The sequence below is a fragment of the Clytia hemisphaerica genome, unplaced genomic scaffold (assembly GCF_902728285.1).
Source record: "Clytia hemisphaerica strain Z4C2 unplaced genomic scaffold, Clytia hemisphaerica genome assembly, whole genome shotgun sequence".
NCBI classification, from domain to species: domain Eukaryota; kingdom Metazoa; phylum Cnidaria; class Hydrozoa; order Leptothecata; family Clytiidae; genus Clytia; species Clytia hemisphaerica.
The window spans coordinates 515,395-529,465 of NW_027104471.1; the positions used below are offsets into that span (position 1 = coordinate 515,395).

General features: G+C 35.6%; 1 protein-coding gene across 1 annotated transcript; it reads right to left on the reverse strand.

The window, feature by feature from the left end:
• Window positions 1-11,390: 11,390 nt before the first annotated feature.
• LOC136821213 (probable G-protein coupled receptor 34) lies at window positions 11,391-12,470 on the reverse strand. Its single transcript, XM_067077447.1, has one exon. The coding sequence runs from the start codon at window positions 12,468-12,470 to the stop codon at window positions 11,391-11,393; it is 1,080 nt and encodes a 359-aa protein (XP_066933548.1).
• Window positions 12,471-14,071: the final 1,601 nt, after the last annotated feature.

The following is a 14,071-nucleotide window of genomic DNA, read 5'->3' on the forward strand; positions in this document are numbered from 1 at the left end:
GCTGATGTCAGCGTTATTCTTTGAGCGTCTGTGATAATCTTTGCGGTGAAACAACGCACGTACAGGACACATCAGAGCTACTTACTACTTGTCCGAAGTAAAGTGATAACTCATGGCTAGTCGAAAAGAAGGTTCCCGACTTTGGTATGGTGTTTCGCAATCTCATTTATCAGTATCTAGGAAACTATATTTGCATGATGTTTCCTGATCAATGTTATTTTTTAATGAATGCCATTTTTTGAGCTTTTTTAAAACGCGAAATTAGTCTCCGTATTTAGCTCCTGCTAATTAATTTAGCAAATTTCCGTAAGAGACAAATTTCGGATGTTCGTTGATTTGATGATGATCCTTCTTTAGAATTAATTATCATACCAAATAAAGTGCTACCTCCATGCAAAACCTCCATGCTAAATTCTAAGATATATTTTCAAGTATTTCAGTCCAACTTTTATACATTACATCCTTGTGTTGTACGTTTTATTGTCAGGAACACTTACGTACAATCATGGTCGAAATCTATTGAGAATTAAGCTGATTTCCTCGTTTTTCGAAATTTGGAGTTCGGGCGAGAAAGTTGGTTTTAGGCCATCTCTCAAATTTAATCGGATATTACTGGACCATTTTCGAACTTTTGGATCCTAAGATTCTAAGGTCCTAAGTCTTATGTTAAAACTCAGAGTTACAACTGTACCCTTCCAACCTACTTTAGAGCACTTACAAATCGATTGTGGTCTCAAAACTTCCCGGTGGATTTCCCTTTTTTCTCAAATATTACGACCATGATTGTAGTTTGGCTTTTAAATCCTACGTCAAACCATACTTGACAACGGAAAACAGAACGGAAAACGGAACTTGGAAATGATAATAATTTTTTCATGCTATTCTTAGAGATGTATGTAGAATTGAAGATGACCTCGAATCATTGAAATTTCCAAAATATTTGACATAACAAGAATTTAACCCACATGGTTAGTTACGGGTTTCCGACATTCCAATATTCTTGATTTCTTCGGTAAAATCAATTTCCAGTTTTTGACTTTATTTTCAAAAGTTGATTTATATGTCCGAAATGGTTGTCATTGAATTAAGTAGTCAGGGCAAACCTTGACGTAATCTAGCATATCAGAAATTGTAAATTTTAAAGAAAGTAAGATATGTTAAATGACTTCGGAAGAACAAAGGCATTTGCCCCAAAGGTATAATCCAGACCATAGCCAAACCATTAGCCAAACCATTAGCCGCTTAGAAAGAAATGGGTTTGGTTGTGAAGGAATTGTCGTCGTTTTTAGTTTTTTTTTTCAAATGAAGTCAATAATGTGGGTAACCCAACAATGCTAACAATCATTTTCAAAATTCTGACTCTCGAAGGGTCGATTTTCAAACTTTGACTCGGACATACCCGTCACCTCTCAAACGTGGTACCCCCCGGGTACCCTCTGCCGGGTAGTTAAATAGGCTTTCTAATGCTTTACCATTATGTTTTCTGCTTCAGTTCACTGGTGTTTTCTTTTCCTTCTAAGAAACAGAGAAGATTTTTAATTCGTGTTCTCTCTCGTATATCTTTTTAAGTGTTTGCCAATTATTTACATCTGAAAGCGAATAATGATATTCATATTTATATTAACAGCTATTTACAAACGAGTAGAAAACTAAAATAATAAGTTTTTTCAAAAAAATGTATGGTAAAGGATCTCCACGTGCCAGTCCTGAAAATACTTCACATTATTTACGTTGCCTCTTGACGGTAACCTTTCAAGAATCTCTAATTCATTTCTTTGTCTTTGACGCATAATGCATTTGATGATGAAATCCTCTGACTTCTGAAAATTAGCTCATGCTATTCGAACTTTGACAAACTTTTCCAGCACGCGGTGTCATTACGCATGTGAAAGTTGCACCACCGTCTTGACAAAATCGTGCGCAATCACTGTCCGAATTACAAGAAAGGAAAGGACCAGCCTTGACCATTTGTGCAGTCAACAGGAACACAAAAACTATCAGTTGCCAACATATCTTCTGGAAACGCATTTTTGTTGTTCGATCGTTGTATCGTGAAGTCCGCCACAGCCGAGTATCTTGTTAAAGTTTGAAGTAGTCTATCTTCGAAGCTAGATTCCTTAATACTGAAGAATGAGTGCAATATTTATCGACCCACCATTTTTATATAGTTTTTCCGAACTTCCGGCTATTAGCGCTTTAATGATATTCCTGGATGTAATAGCTATATAATACGGAATTAGCATCAAGTGTTCTTTATCCATATTTTGATTTTGGTTTCTTTTGCTATTCTTCCTTATTTCATCTTTTTTCCACTATTCCTATACTATACGTAAATAATGTTACGACAAAGATGCTTTGTATTTCATGACGTACGGGGTATCACACGTTCCCTTGTCCAATTTGTTGACGGAATTTACGCTTCCAAAAAAAACAAAATTATTCTTCGCTCTGTGAAAGATGCTATCATAGCATATCTTGCCCTATACAGGCTTTTTTACAAGAATATATTTTATTAGAATATTCATGATGAAATTGGCCAAAAAAATAACAATATGCTAAGAAAAACACCATCATGGAATTCGGCAACTTAAGAATACAATTCCATTTTTTAAAGAATACTCGAAGGATATTTCAGGATGATTTCCCCTTAAAAAGTGATGATAGAATGCTCAACTAATATGAGCCTTCGCTGAAGTCAAACAGTATAAGCTTGAAGCTTGGTTGGAAAGATATTTTCTTTTGTTGGGAACAGCAGCAATAATACTTTGAGTGAAGGTTAACTATTTAAAAGGAAGTGTCCAATGACTTCACCAACAATCTACAAGAAGATTTCTTGTTCTTCCTTTTCATTTCTTTTCATAGAGAAAACCGTCAAAATGACGAAGCTATACACCCGCGGATCGTCATTTTTATTATTTTCGTCAAAGGCCTTGCTCCGTCATCATTGCCAGCAAATTCTTTTTTAATACATGTCAAGGAAGAACATCACAGCACTATCATTGGCTATCATTATACCATGAATGGTAGTAATCAATGAAATATGGTGTATGATGTGAATGAAATTGCTTAAGAAGGAGGCGTTGTTTTACCACAGGTACGCAAGTTGATGTTCACATAAAGTGGTTGCATACTTTTCTTCACTTCCCGATCATTGTATGTTGTGATTTAGCCTGTGCCAAACACTACTATTTTGATGTAACAGTCTAAATTTTTCAGTAAAAGGAAACAACAAATCTTAATTATTGAATGCGATGTTTTTATTAGGCTGCAGTTGAACTCCCCTAAACGATTTTTCTATGAATATAAGATAATTTATTTTACTTCTGATATGATCGTGAGTACGAAATATGCTACTTGTTATCTTCATAACACGCAAAAAAAGGGAGGATTTCCCCTTTCTTATTATGTGAGAAACATTGTTTTTCTTTCTTGGATTCGCTAATTTTGGCATTCAAAAGTTTCAGTTGTTCAACCTTTCTCTTGTCGCCAAGGAGACTTGGAAAAACAAACGTTGTTTATGCGAAATCATCAAGACCGGATCTGACCCTGCATAATTTAGGAAGAATTATCACGATAAATACATGAGCTTCGAAGCCGTGATTTTCGCTACTGACATCTTTCGGGATAGTTATTTCCAAATTATAAAGTCAGAGCACGTCCTAGATTCCTAGAAAATTCTTTGACTTTTTATCATGCACCCTTGAGATTTACCAGGGCCAAAGTATGTGCACACAAATACAGTATGCAAAGAAATTAACATTATGTAAAAATATGCCAAAATATTGGTTAGTTTTGCAGGCTGTCATCAATTACACTGTTGGCTACTTTAGCACCACTGTAATATCGGGTTCAATTGCCATTAACTTTAACCCATAATGATTATTCCAATCAATCAAAAATATAATTTCCATTGTTATGTCATTTACTAAGGTAAGACAGACCTGGCCGACAGTTAGGTCATTCATATCATCAAAGCAGGAAATAAGCTTCGAAAAAAGTAATAATTTTCTTCTATTTGTGGACTGATCAACCATCCAATATGATTGGTGCAGCCCACTTCATCACCCACGTTTTGTAACTTTTATTAGCTTGACAGATTGAATTTTTTTAAATGGCTTCCTTTTTCTTCAATTTGTAATTTATTCAAAAAAAAACTCATTCCGATTGACTCTTTGCCCCCATCAACCGTCTTCTATTGAGTATGCTTGTTACTTCAAATACAATTATAGTGTAATAAGCTGTTCCTTGATTTCTTTTAGAAGAACCCCCAACCCCAGTCATTGGGTTCTTTTTGTCCAGTAGAAAATCTCTTTTCTTGCAAAAAGGGATTAACTTTGCAATAGTAAGAAAGTATGTCACAGTCATGCATGTGCTTAGCATTTGCACTGTATCAACTTCACAGTCAGATTTAGTCAAAACCTTTCCCTTTTTTTTTTTACTTATCCCGTTAAAAGCTATTTTAGATAAAAGGGTTCCGTTCTTTGTGTTCTTTACTCATCGCAAAAATATGAAACCACTCATTTAGTTGTGTCAAGGAAAAGGCAATTTACATCAGGAAGTATTGAGGTGGATTCAGTCAGCCTCCCTCATTTCACAAAGCCATTCTGGTGTGGCTTAAATTTGTTTCATGGCAAGGAAATGGGTTTATTAATTCTACGTGGACCAATGATGAAATGGGTCATTTTGCTTACTAATTAAAAGCAAAAAACACACTACAAAAAAAAACGTACGAATCACAGGAAATCACTACAATTTAGCTTACAAGGAACTATTTGCTTATCTCGAAATGTACTTGTGGTATGTTAGTTTTTTGAACAGTTTCATGCTCCATTTTATGATAACAATCATCATTTTTGTTAGATTCGACTTTTAAAAATAACAATCTAAAAATCAATTTTTTACTCATTTTGGGGGTCGGGAGTTTTGCCCCGGTAGTACCCCACCCTTGTCGACCGACGGGGGTGCTCCGCTGAGGTTCGAAAAATTGACCCTACGTGGGACTCGAAATTTGCGAAAAAAGTGACCCTGAATGGGACTGAAATTCCAAAATTTTCTCAAATTTTCTACTTTTTCCCCAAATTTTCCAAAAAAAGGCACCCTACGAGGGACTGATTTTTCTATTTTGGTGTTTTTGCGACCCTACCTGGGACTCGTGGAGGTTAGAAAAGGTACCCTGACCAGCGGAGCATCCCTGTAACCCATCTTGCCCTAGTACCCCCCCCCGGGAGTTTTGCCTGTAAGGCCAGACTTTTAGCCATAAAAATGTTATCAGGGCTAATTCTCGGGCTTTCTCTCTCGCAACTCCAAGAATCCTACAAAATGCCAGGCCTTCATTTGTTGCATTTTTCAAGCGGACTGCTTCGTCCATTTATCTTTTTTTCCAAATTGAGGCTCCGAAGTACCCTTACCAATGATCAAGAGACCCCTCTGATTACTTTTTCAACGGCATAAAAAAAAATTTCAAAAAAATTGGAAAGTATTTGCCTTATTGGCTACACATCCTTTCAGGAAAGCTTAACTCAAAATCTTCGTGCTCAACCAAATAACCTAACCAATATTGGTTGGTGCACAAAATACATCACACCAATACAATAATTCCTTTGAAGAGCTCACTACCGCCAACACTGTGTTAATTGTTATATGTAATAATTTCCTGATCAAAACTGTCTTCCTTTGTCATGTTTATGTAAGGCTTTGATGTATGGTTTTATTTTTGGAAGTTTATGATTATTTGAAATGATTTTACAAAAGCCAACTTGCTGCTGAACAATTAGCCTTCATAAAAAAAACAGTGTGTGTGTTAGGGTTTTTACACCCTCGTCCCTTGTATGTAGTCCCGGGGGGGAGGTACTAGGGTTGCGAGCTGACGGGGGGGGTGCCACCTGACTTTCGAACTTTGGACCCTTACTGGGACTAAAAAGGAGAAAACAAAGGAAATTTTTTGGAATTTTACGACCCTTAGCGGGACAAATTTGACCAAATTTCGATCTTTCAGGGAGTAAAAAGCTGAAATTTTCCTATTTTTCAGACCCTTAGTGGGACTGAAATTTGATTTTCAGATTTTTCCGACCCTTAGCGGGACTTTGGAAGTCCAAAAAAGGTACCCTTAAGGGCAGCACATACCGTACCCTCCATTTGCCTAAGTACCCAAGACTTCTTGAGAAATCATCTGGCTTTAAAAGGTGCATCTTTCAAACGGAAAAGGTTCAGACACACTTTATATTACAATATTTTACAACCCATCTTTTGAATCTTTGGGTTTTGTCTGTATTTTCACTTCTGTCTATGTCTTAAGTTGGGTTCAATTAAGTGATATCCTGTCTCATGATTTGATAAAATCCGCAATTTCGAGAAGAAGAAGGAAAGTGCAAAAATAATTACTCCAATCTTCTGTATTTCCTCTGGTATTCATGATTACTTTATCTTTGGCTAAATTTCTGGAGTCTTTCTGTCTAGCATGACCCCCTTCCCCTGTAACTCATGACTGCATCAAATGGGTCGGTAAGGCTGAACTGAAAAAAGGAAATAGGAGACCTGGGTGTCAGACTGGAAACAAGTCCTTCAGAAGATGCACAACAAATAGGTTGTAGGGTCATCGGAAACAGAAATAGAGGCTGAATTGGGTGTTGAACTGGTGACAAGTCAATGTTTGCTTCCAGTGAATTAATGGAATTCTTGTTGCTACGTTTTCGGATTCTGCTGAGTTCATTTCATATCATCAAGAACTCATTTTAAAGGTTTTCCGGATTTCCACGTAGGCTTTTCTTGATAGAGATATGTCTCTTTGTTAGACTAGGAAATTAGTGGTCTGATAGATTTTGCCGAGACCCCACCCAAAAGGTCGTCCTTGTTTCTATGTTTTTGTTTGTCTTGGAATTTAATTATTCCAAGCCACAACAGTTGGATTTTATTATTTCCGACATTTGCGGTGTTTACAGGAGGAAATGCTGACAGGAGATACTTAATTTTGAATGCAAACTACCAGCTTAGTATTGTTTCTGGCTTATATGTTCAAGTCGAAAGTCTCTTACAAATGATTTTCCTATTCTGTTCTCTGTGGTACAGTATCGAGAATGTGCAGCGCAGGCAAAAAAGGGAAAGATTGATCGAATGGCTAAAATTTCAAGGTTTTGTTGCTAGCTTCTAAAAGGCTTGAAACGTCTAAATTTCATTTACAAATCTGCTTCTTAACTTCTTCTTAATATTTTCAAGATGCCTCCACTTTCACTTTCTATGTAACTTTTTCTTTCTCGCCCTTTTAAACAAAGAGTTGCCAACCAACTATCGCCAGGTGAAGGCGATGTATTCAAATGCTGATCTGTTTACTTCACCTTTGAGAAATGTAAGGATGAGTGAGTAGAGGAAGGGTGTGAGGTAGAATGAAAAATATTTTATCGTGGCCGGTTCATCGGGAAAATGTGATGAGTTTTTTATGATTTCCGAATTTCCATATGTATCAAATAAAACGCGAGAGAGAAACAAACAAGATCATCAGTGACATTTAAAACGCGTTGGCTATCATTAAATTTCTTCCGATATCCTATTTATTTGGTTGTTGTTAATTCTCTGTGTGTACAATATTCATCTTGCAAGGAATAATTTCCTGTTTTGACAGAACGAAATAATTTAAAAGTGAGTAGTCATCGTTTTCCATGTTAGGGTGCCATCAATATTAATGCAACATAAGGGTACACATTTCTGAAGAGTCTAGATCTGAGCTTTAATTGAATTTATTTGAAAAGATTTCAAGAAAGAAGAAGATCAAAAGATTTGAACAGTATACGGTAAAACTTGACTCCTAAGGAATCAAGTATTCCGTAGGGAAATTCCCTTCTTTCCATTTCATCCCACAAGTAAATCATTTGTAATTCAGAGATAATGGCTAAATGGATTTTGCCAACCGGATCGCTAAAACTCATACAAATTCACAAGCCCAGGGTTCAGTACATGCTGACGAATCCCAATGCGGGCGAAATGCATTTACTGCCCTGACACGCAAATCTCCTGAGAGTAAAATAGGTGGACAGAAATTCTGATTTCCCCACGTATAACGTATATTTATAAAACTATTAGTCCCTTTTTATGTTTTATCTTTATTTTATTTAGTATTTTAACACTTGCTCTCCTTGAGGTCAGATCTCTGATCTTCACCATATATTATATTGTCAAAAGGTATATAGGGATATCATAAGCTTGTTCATAATCTGTATTTTTTTGGATTTTGTTTGATTTCAGTGAAAAGGATTCCAGCCTAGGAACCTTTACATGTATGTATCACCATCAATTCAATATCGTGTACTTCTGCTTACTGAGTGCATTGGTTCTCGGTCTTTCTTGCCGTTATTATACCGTTATTATGCCTTGATTATATGGTAGGATATCCTCCCATCTCGTGCTGTTATCCGTCATCATGGGTTGTGTGTGAGATATAATTGTACTTTTGTGTAATATAGGAATTCAGTTCGCCGTTATATCAATTTCCTGTTTTGACGAGCTCACTATAGCGTTCTTCCTTGCGGCGCTTGTTACTCACATTCTCGATATACATTTATAGATAATGGTTATAAATCAATGTTGATCATTAAATTCTATAGTGCCGACATACTGTTCACCGAAGAAATTTATGTTTGTGTTATTTATCGTTTGAGTGATCTTTCTAAGCTCCTTTAGGTAGGTAAATTTTTTAATTGGGCTCTGATTATCTAACTAAGGAGTAAATATATCAAGAAGAATGCGTCTACAAGATTTCAGGGCTTGTCATATGTCTCTACAATTCATTTTGTCATCTCCTTTTGTCACCACACTATTGCCTCATTGCTTTCAAAATAGATCCGTCCACTTTGTGTTTTTTACTTTTAAGTAGAGGGGGCCTAAAAAATTTTGAATATGACCAGGGGAATTTTGTCCTCAATTTCTTTGAATATCCACTCAACCCAGCCTGATAAATACTTTATGTCAGCTCCATAATGAAACTTTAAATATCTTTCACCACCCACTAACTATCAATCAATCATCCGCAAATCAAGATCTCTGTTTTAGAAGAAATATTACTGTTTAAAGTCATGTAAGCTATTTTTACTTAAACGGCCTTGATTAGCTCAGGAAACAAACAGACTTTCATGCCAGAGCATGCTCTCAAATCCATTGAAGATTTTTATCCCTTTCTACAAGCAAGCGACTTTTCATTTAGAATTCATGAGGCGAAAATGTTGATCATTGATTTTGCTGTCATTGCATTTACATAAGATTTTACGAAAACATATACTACAGTTGATTTTCACGAATTCGAACTCGAGCGGTGAATCTTTTCGTTTGAATTGAATGCGCCCTCATTTTAAGTACCCCCTCGGATATACCCCTTTTTCAAATGAAAGATTTTCAATAAACGTCTCTATGGAACAGGTAGGTATAAATAAAATCATGTATTTTTTCATCTCTAAACTAACATTCTTGGACTCAAATACTAACAGAAAGGCATAACAAGATTCCCATTTAATAAACGCCCCCTCGATTGAACGCCCCTCCTAAAAATCGAAAAATATAATAAACGCCCCGGGTGATTATTCAATCAAAGTAATATTGTATATATACAGGAAAAGTTTTTGAGGGGAATTTCGGTTAAAAGCTTACAGTTGGTTAGCGAGAAAAAAATAGGCATCCTAGTTTTAATGGGTAATTAACCTTTTTGTTTCAAATTTTCTTTAAATTGTCCGCAAATAATTAACTGTTTGAAATTTTTCGGAAAATTTTTTTTGAATTAATGTATCAAAAGACTGATTATTTATTTTCATTAAAAATAGAGATGAAAAATCGGACAAAAACCACTATTTTCAAGATTTTGAGAAGAGGAAGCTTTTACCAAAATTTTCCGAAAATTTATACTTATTTCGAGTAAAGATACATGATCTACCGCAAAAATGATTTCGAAATATTTTTTTTCGCCGAAAATAAGGTCCTCAAAGTTGAAACACTTCTTCACAAAAGTCTTCATTTTCTTATACCCATCTTTTTTTTCATCTTGACTTTTCGGATTTTTAAATTTTCGGATTCAGGAATAATTGCCCCAACAGAATATGTATAACATAGTTTTGTTAGCTACTTTAAGTAAACATTCTTATTTTATGAATGTCAAATATGAAAAATTTATTATGGTCAAAGCACTGTTCGAGAAAGATCCATTAAAAAATAGTGTTTTTAAAATACCGGGTGCACCAAAAAAAAGTATACAGGTTTGTCGAGATATTATGAACTTCAGGATTTATATTTTTTGTTCATTCTTTTTTTATTGAATAGAGGATGCTTTAACTTGAATTTTGAGCTATTATACATTAAATTTGAAAAAGTAGTTCGAAAGTTATTTTCAAAAAACTGACTTTTTTTCCATGTCGAAATTTCAAAAAATCATTAAAAACAGCAATCACGCTATAAATAAGACAAAATGACAAAAACACAATTTCATTGTCTTTTTGATTCTTTTTTCTCCTATCTTATATTTTGCCAACGGTTTGTTCATCTTACACGTCATGAATATTTCCAACACCAGCAAACTCAATGCAGACCCAAGTTCTTTGAGCAACTAGTTGAGGAACGGTGATTTATTTTTTCAAAAATTTTCTCACGTAGCACACCACACCTCTCTTGGAGATTTCCAAAAACCTTTTTCAGCTTTACCAAAAATATTTTTCCAAATGGGAATAGCATATTCTTAAATTCCGTAACGAGTTTTGATGAACACAGTTGCATTTTTTGGTATTTTTATGTGTAAAGAAGGTAAGTGCCAAGGGAAGAGAAAGGTTTGCTCGCTGTTTTTGATGATTTTTTGAAATTTCGACATTAAAAAAAAGTCAGTTTTATTTAAATAATTTTCGAATTACTTTTTCAAACCTAATGTATGATAGCTCAAAATTCAAGTTAGAGCATCCTCTATGCGATAAAAAAAGAATGAACAAAAAATTTAAATCCTGAAGCTCACAATATCTCGACAAAGTTGTATACTTTTTTTTGGTGCACCCGGTAGTTCGAGATACAGATTTCATTTATGTATGAGCATACATAAATTTTGGATCCTTTCAATTTTTTTAAACTGTGGACCGATTCTTTGGAAGCCAGAAATGATGAACATGTATCGAAGCAAAAACATGGGACCTTCAGCTGCGAGGTAAGTAGGTAAACATTTTGGAATTATTTAGATAATCTTGTTGCTACTCATTCATTTAACCAGATGTGAAAGATCCCCGATTTAACAAGAATTTCAAATAATTGTTCGAGATTTATATTCTTTACATCAATTTGAGAAATCCTCTATTTCCCACTTTCCTTCATTGCCATGGTGCAATGAGCCCATACTAAGTATTGAGTTTGAAATTCATTTTTATTGTATGGTTTCAATTTTATTGATACAATAAGCTAAAATGATGTTCATCATCAAAAGCAGCTCTTCTTTGCGATCGTTGTGGTGCCAGTCGATCGACTGGTGGCCCGGATGGACAATCAATGTGCTCAATACTTCGAATGATGATTGTGTTTGATAACGGAGGGCCACCGTTGCATAAACTACACAGCCAACGGATTGGTGTGACGTGAGTCACAACTTCTTCACGAAAAGACTTCATAAAAAGTGCGATCAAAACATTCAAACAACCGCTGAATGAACTCAACAGTAAAGTGATTCTGGTAATCAAAGCATTGGATTGTATATTGTATCCAATAGCCTCGTTCTGGTGATCTTCCGATGACGTCACAAAACTTTGATAGAACATATAACAGCTGTAAGGCAACGTGGATAGCATGAAAACGAGACAGTACACAAATACGATATTTCGATTAGTTTGGTTGTAGTTGGCCAAGTCATCGCCATGCAAAAATGATCCACCGCTTTTACGGCTACGCTTTGGTTTCCTCTTGGACCAACCTTGGCATTTTAGATATATGACAGCCACAAAGCACAATATAGCGAACGTGCCTTCCATCAAAATAGATAGAATGATGGTGGACCATCTGTATCCACCGGTCAACCGTTGCTGACATTCTCCATTCACCAAGGACAGATCGTATATTCTTGGTACACATCTCACAATCGCCAGAACGGAAACCACGCCCACTCCTCGCGTGACTTGCTTCCAACTAAGGTGAGATCCCGTCCACATTCGAGTGCACGTTTTCTCTATCACCATCACGCTGAGCATTCCGAGTGACACGTAATTGAACACACACCACAAAGTTGGGATCATTTTACATCCACTCATTCCGTACATCCATTCATTTTCTCCCTGGTGGATTTCCAAGTATATATAGAACGGTGACATGCTGATGGTCTTAAGTAGATCTGACACAGCCAGGAATAATAACAATCGCTGGAAATTTAAATATCTTTCTCTTGATGCGAAGCCGTGGATGAAAATGATCAAAGAGTTTCCAAACACTCCAAAGATGAGAGAAACGGAGAAGAGAGCGATGATTGTTTCACTCATTGTGAATAACGTCCTGTTTTGGCTGCTTAGAGTGCTCAGAGTCTTCTAAAGAGTATATTGGTGGCTACGATAATTTACTTTGAACTATTCTGTTCGATAACTTTTGCTCAAATGAGATTTTCCTCATACCAATTTTCCAATTTTTAATGCTTCTTCTTCAGTTCTTCCTTCTATCACTTTCTTTTCTCGACTCAATTTCGTTTCGAAAACTTGTGAGTTGGTTTTCAATATTTACAGACCATGATGTGAGGTGTTTGATGGAATGCATTGTTCTAGTGGATACCTTGGTGATAAAGTTGTCCATAGATTAATTCCAACAAAATCAACATAAACAACCGTTTGTGCCATGATTTTTCTTTTTTCTTATTCTTCACCGAAGAGAAAATGATTGCGTCATACTTTTTTCACACAAGGAAATAAACTCACAAAGTTTATTTCAATCATGTACAAGGAAACAATAGGATTTCCTCATTTTCTCATCCCATGTTATACGTATTTTCCATCTTATGCTAGTGCTAGAAGGGGACAAGCTGGAGTTTTTACAAGCTCTTATTTGATTTGGTTGGTCGTTAAGATGTAATAAAAGAATCTCATTACTTTTTCTAAAGAACGCGTCATCTCTATCACTTTAAATGACCAATTAGTGAAGTATCTTGTAAAAACTCCAGCTCATCCCGCTAGAAGGGACGCTTCTTTGGAATGCAAAATGACACAGAGTGAAGATAAAGCATTTAGTTTTGAATTTTAGGAAGATTTCTCCTCCACAATTAATTTTGACCGACATTGAGATTATTCAAGTTCTCGATTGAATTTGCCATGAATACCTTTTTAACACCTTCAAATTTAATCATCTTTATTTTGAAAGTTTAAGAGTATATTATTATAAATTTTTTCTTGATGAGACAAAGACGGTAACACCTTTCTACGCCCAGGATTGACGAGAAACAAGTTTCTCAAAAAAGTGTATTTTTCGTTGTCATTTTGTACAATGTTAATCAAATTCAATGGGGTGATTTTCGGGAGGGCATATCTCCGGGGTTAAAATCCGGGGAGGGCAATTTTCCGGGGCACAAATTTTCCGGCGCCAATTTCCTGTCATCTTAGTTTTGCACCGGAGGTAAGGGAACTCAGAAATAAACAGGACGACATTTAACTTGAACTCAATGGGAAGCTCTGTTCTTAAGCAACAAAGGACCCAACAAAAATAGCAGAATACTTTACTTTGAATTTCAAGTGGTCAAGATTTAAAGTAAAATCTTTCTTTAGTTCGAATCTGTTTGTAATTCGAATAAAATTTTGGTACCTTGAAGATCAAAATAGAGAAAGATTTTCAGTCTTTCCAGTAGGCAGTGAAGACAGCAATTCATTGAAATGAGGAGATTCTATGAGAAATAAATAATTAAGGTTGACGTTCAAGGCATGCTAATGATATTAATCTGCATTAATGACATGTACAGGTTTCAGAAACCAAGTTTTGATGAGATTGGTGAAAGAGATAACATCATGTATCATTTTTGTCTCGACATTACTATCATCGACAATTTTTCCCAAAATCCTTCCATCAAATAGAGAAAGCTTTTTGTTTCATGTTTACTTGAGTT

Excerpts from the sequence above, each read along its gene's own strand:
- LOC136821213 (XM_067077447.1), bottom strand. The coding sequence starts at position 12,470 with ATGAGTGAAACAATCATCGCTCTCTTCTCCGTTTCTCTCATCTTTGGA.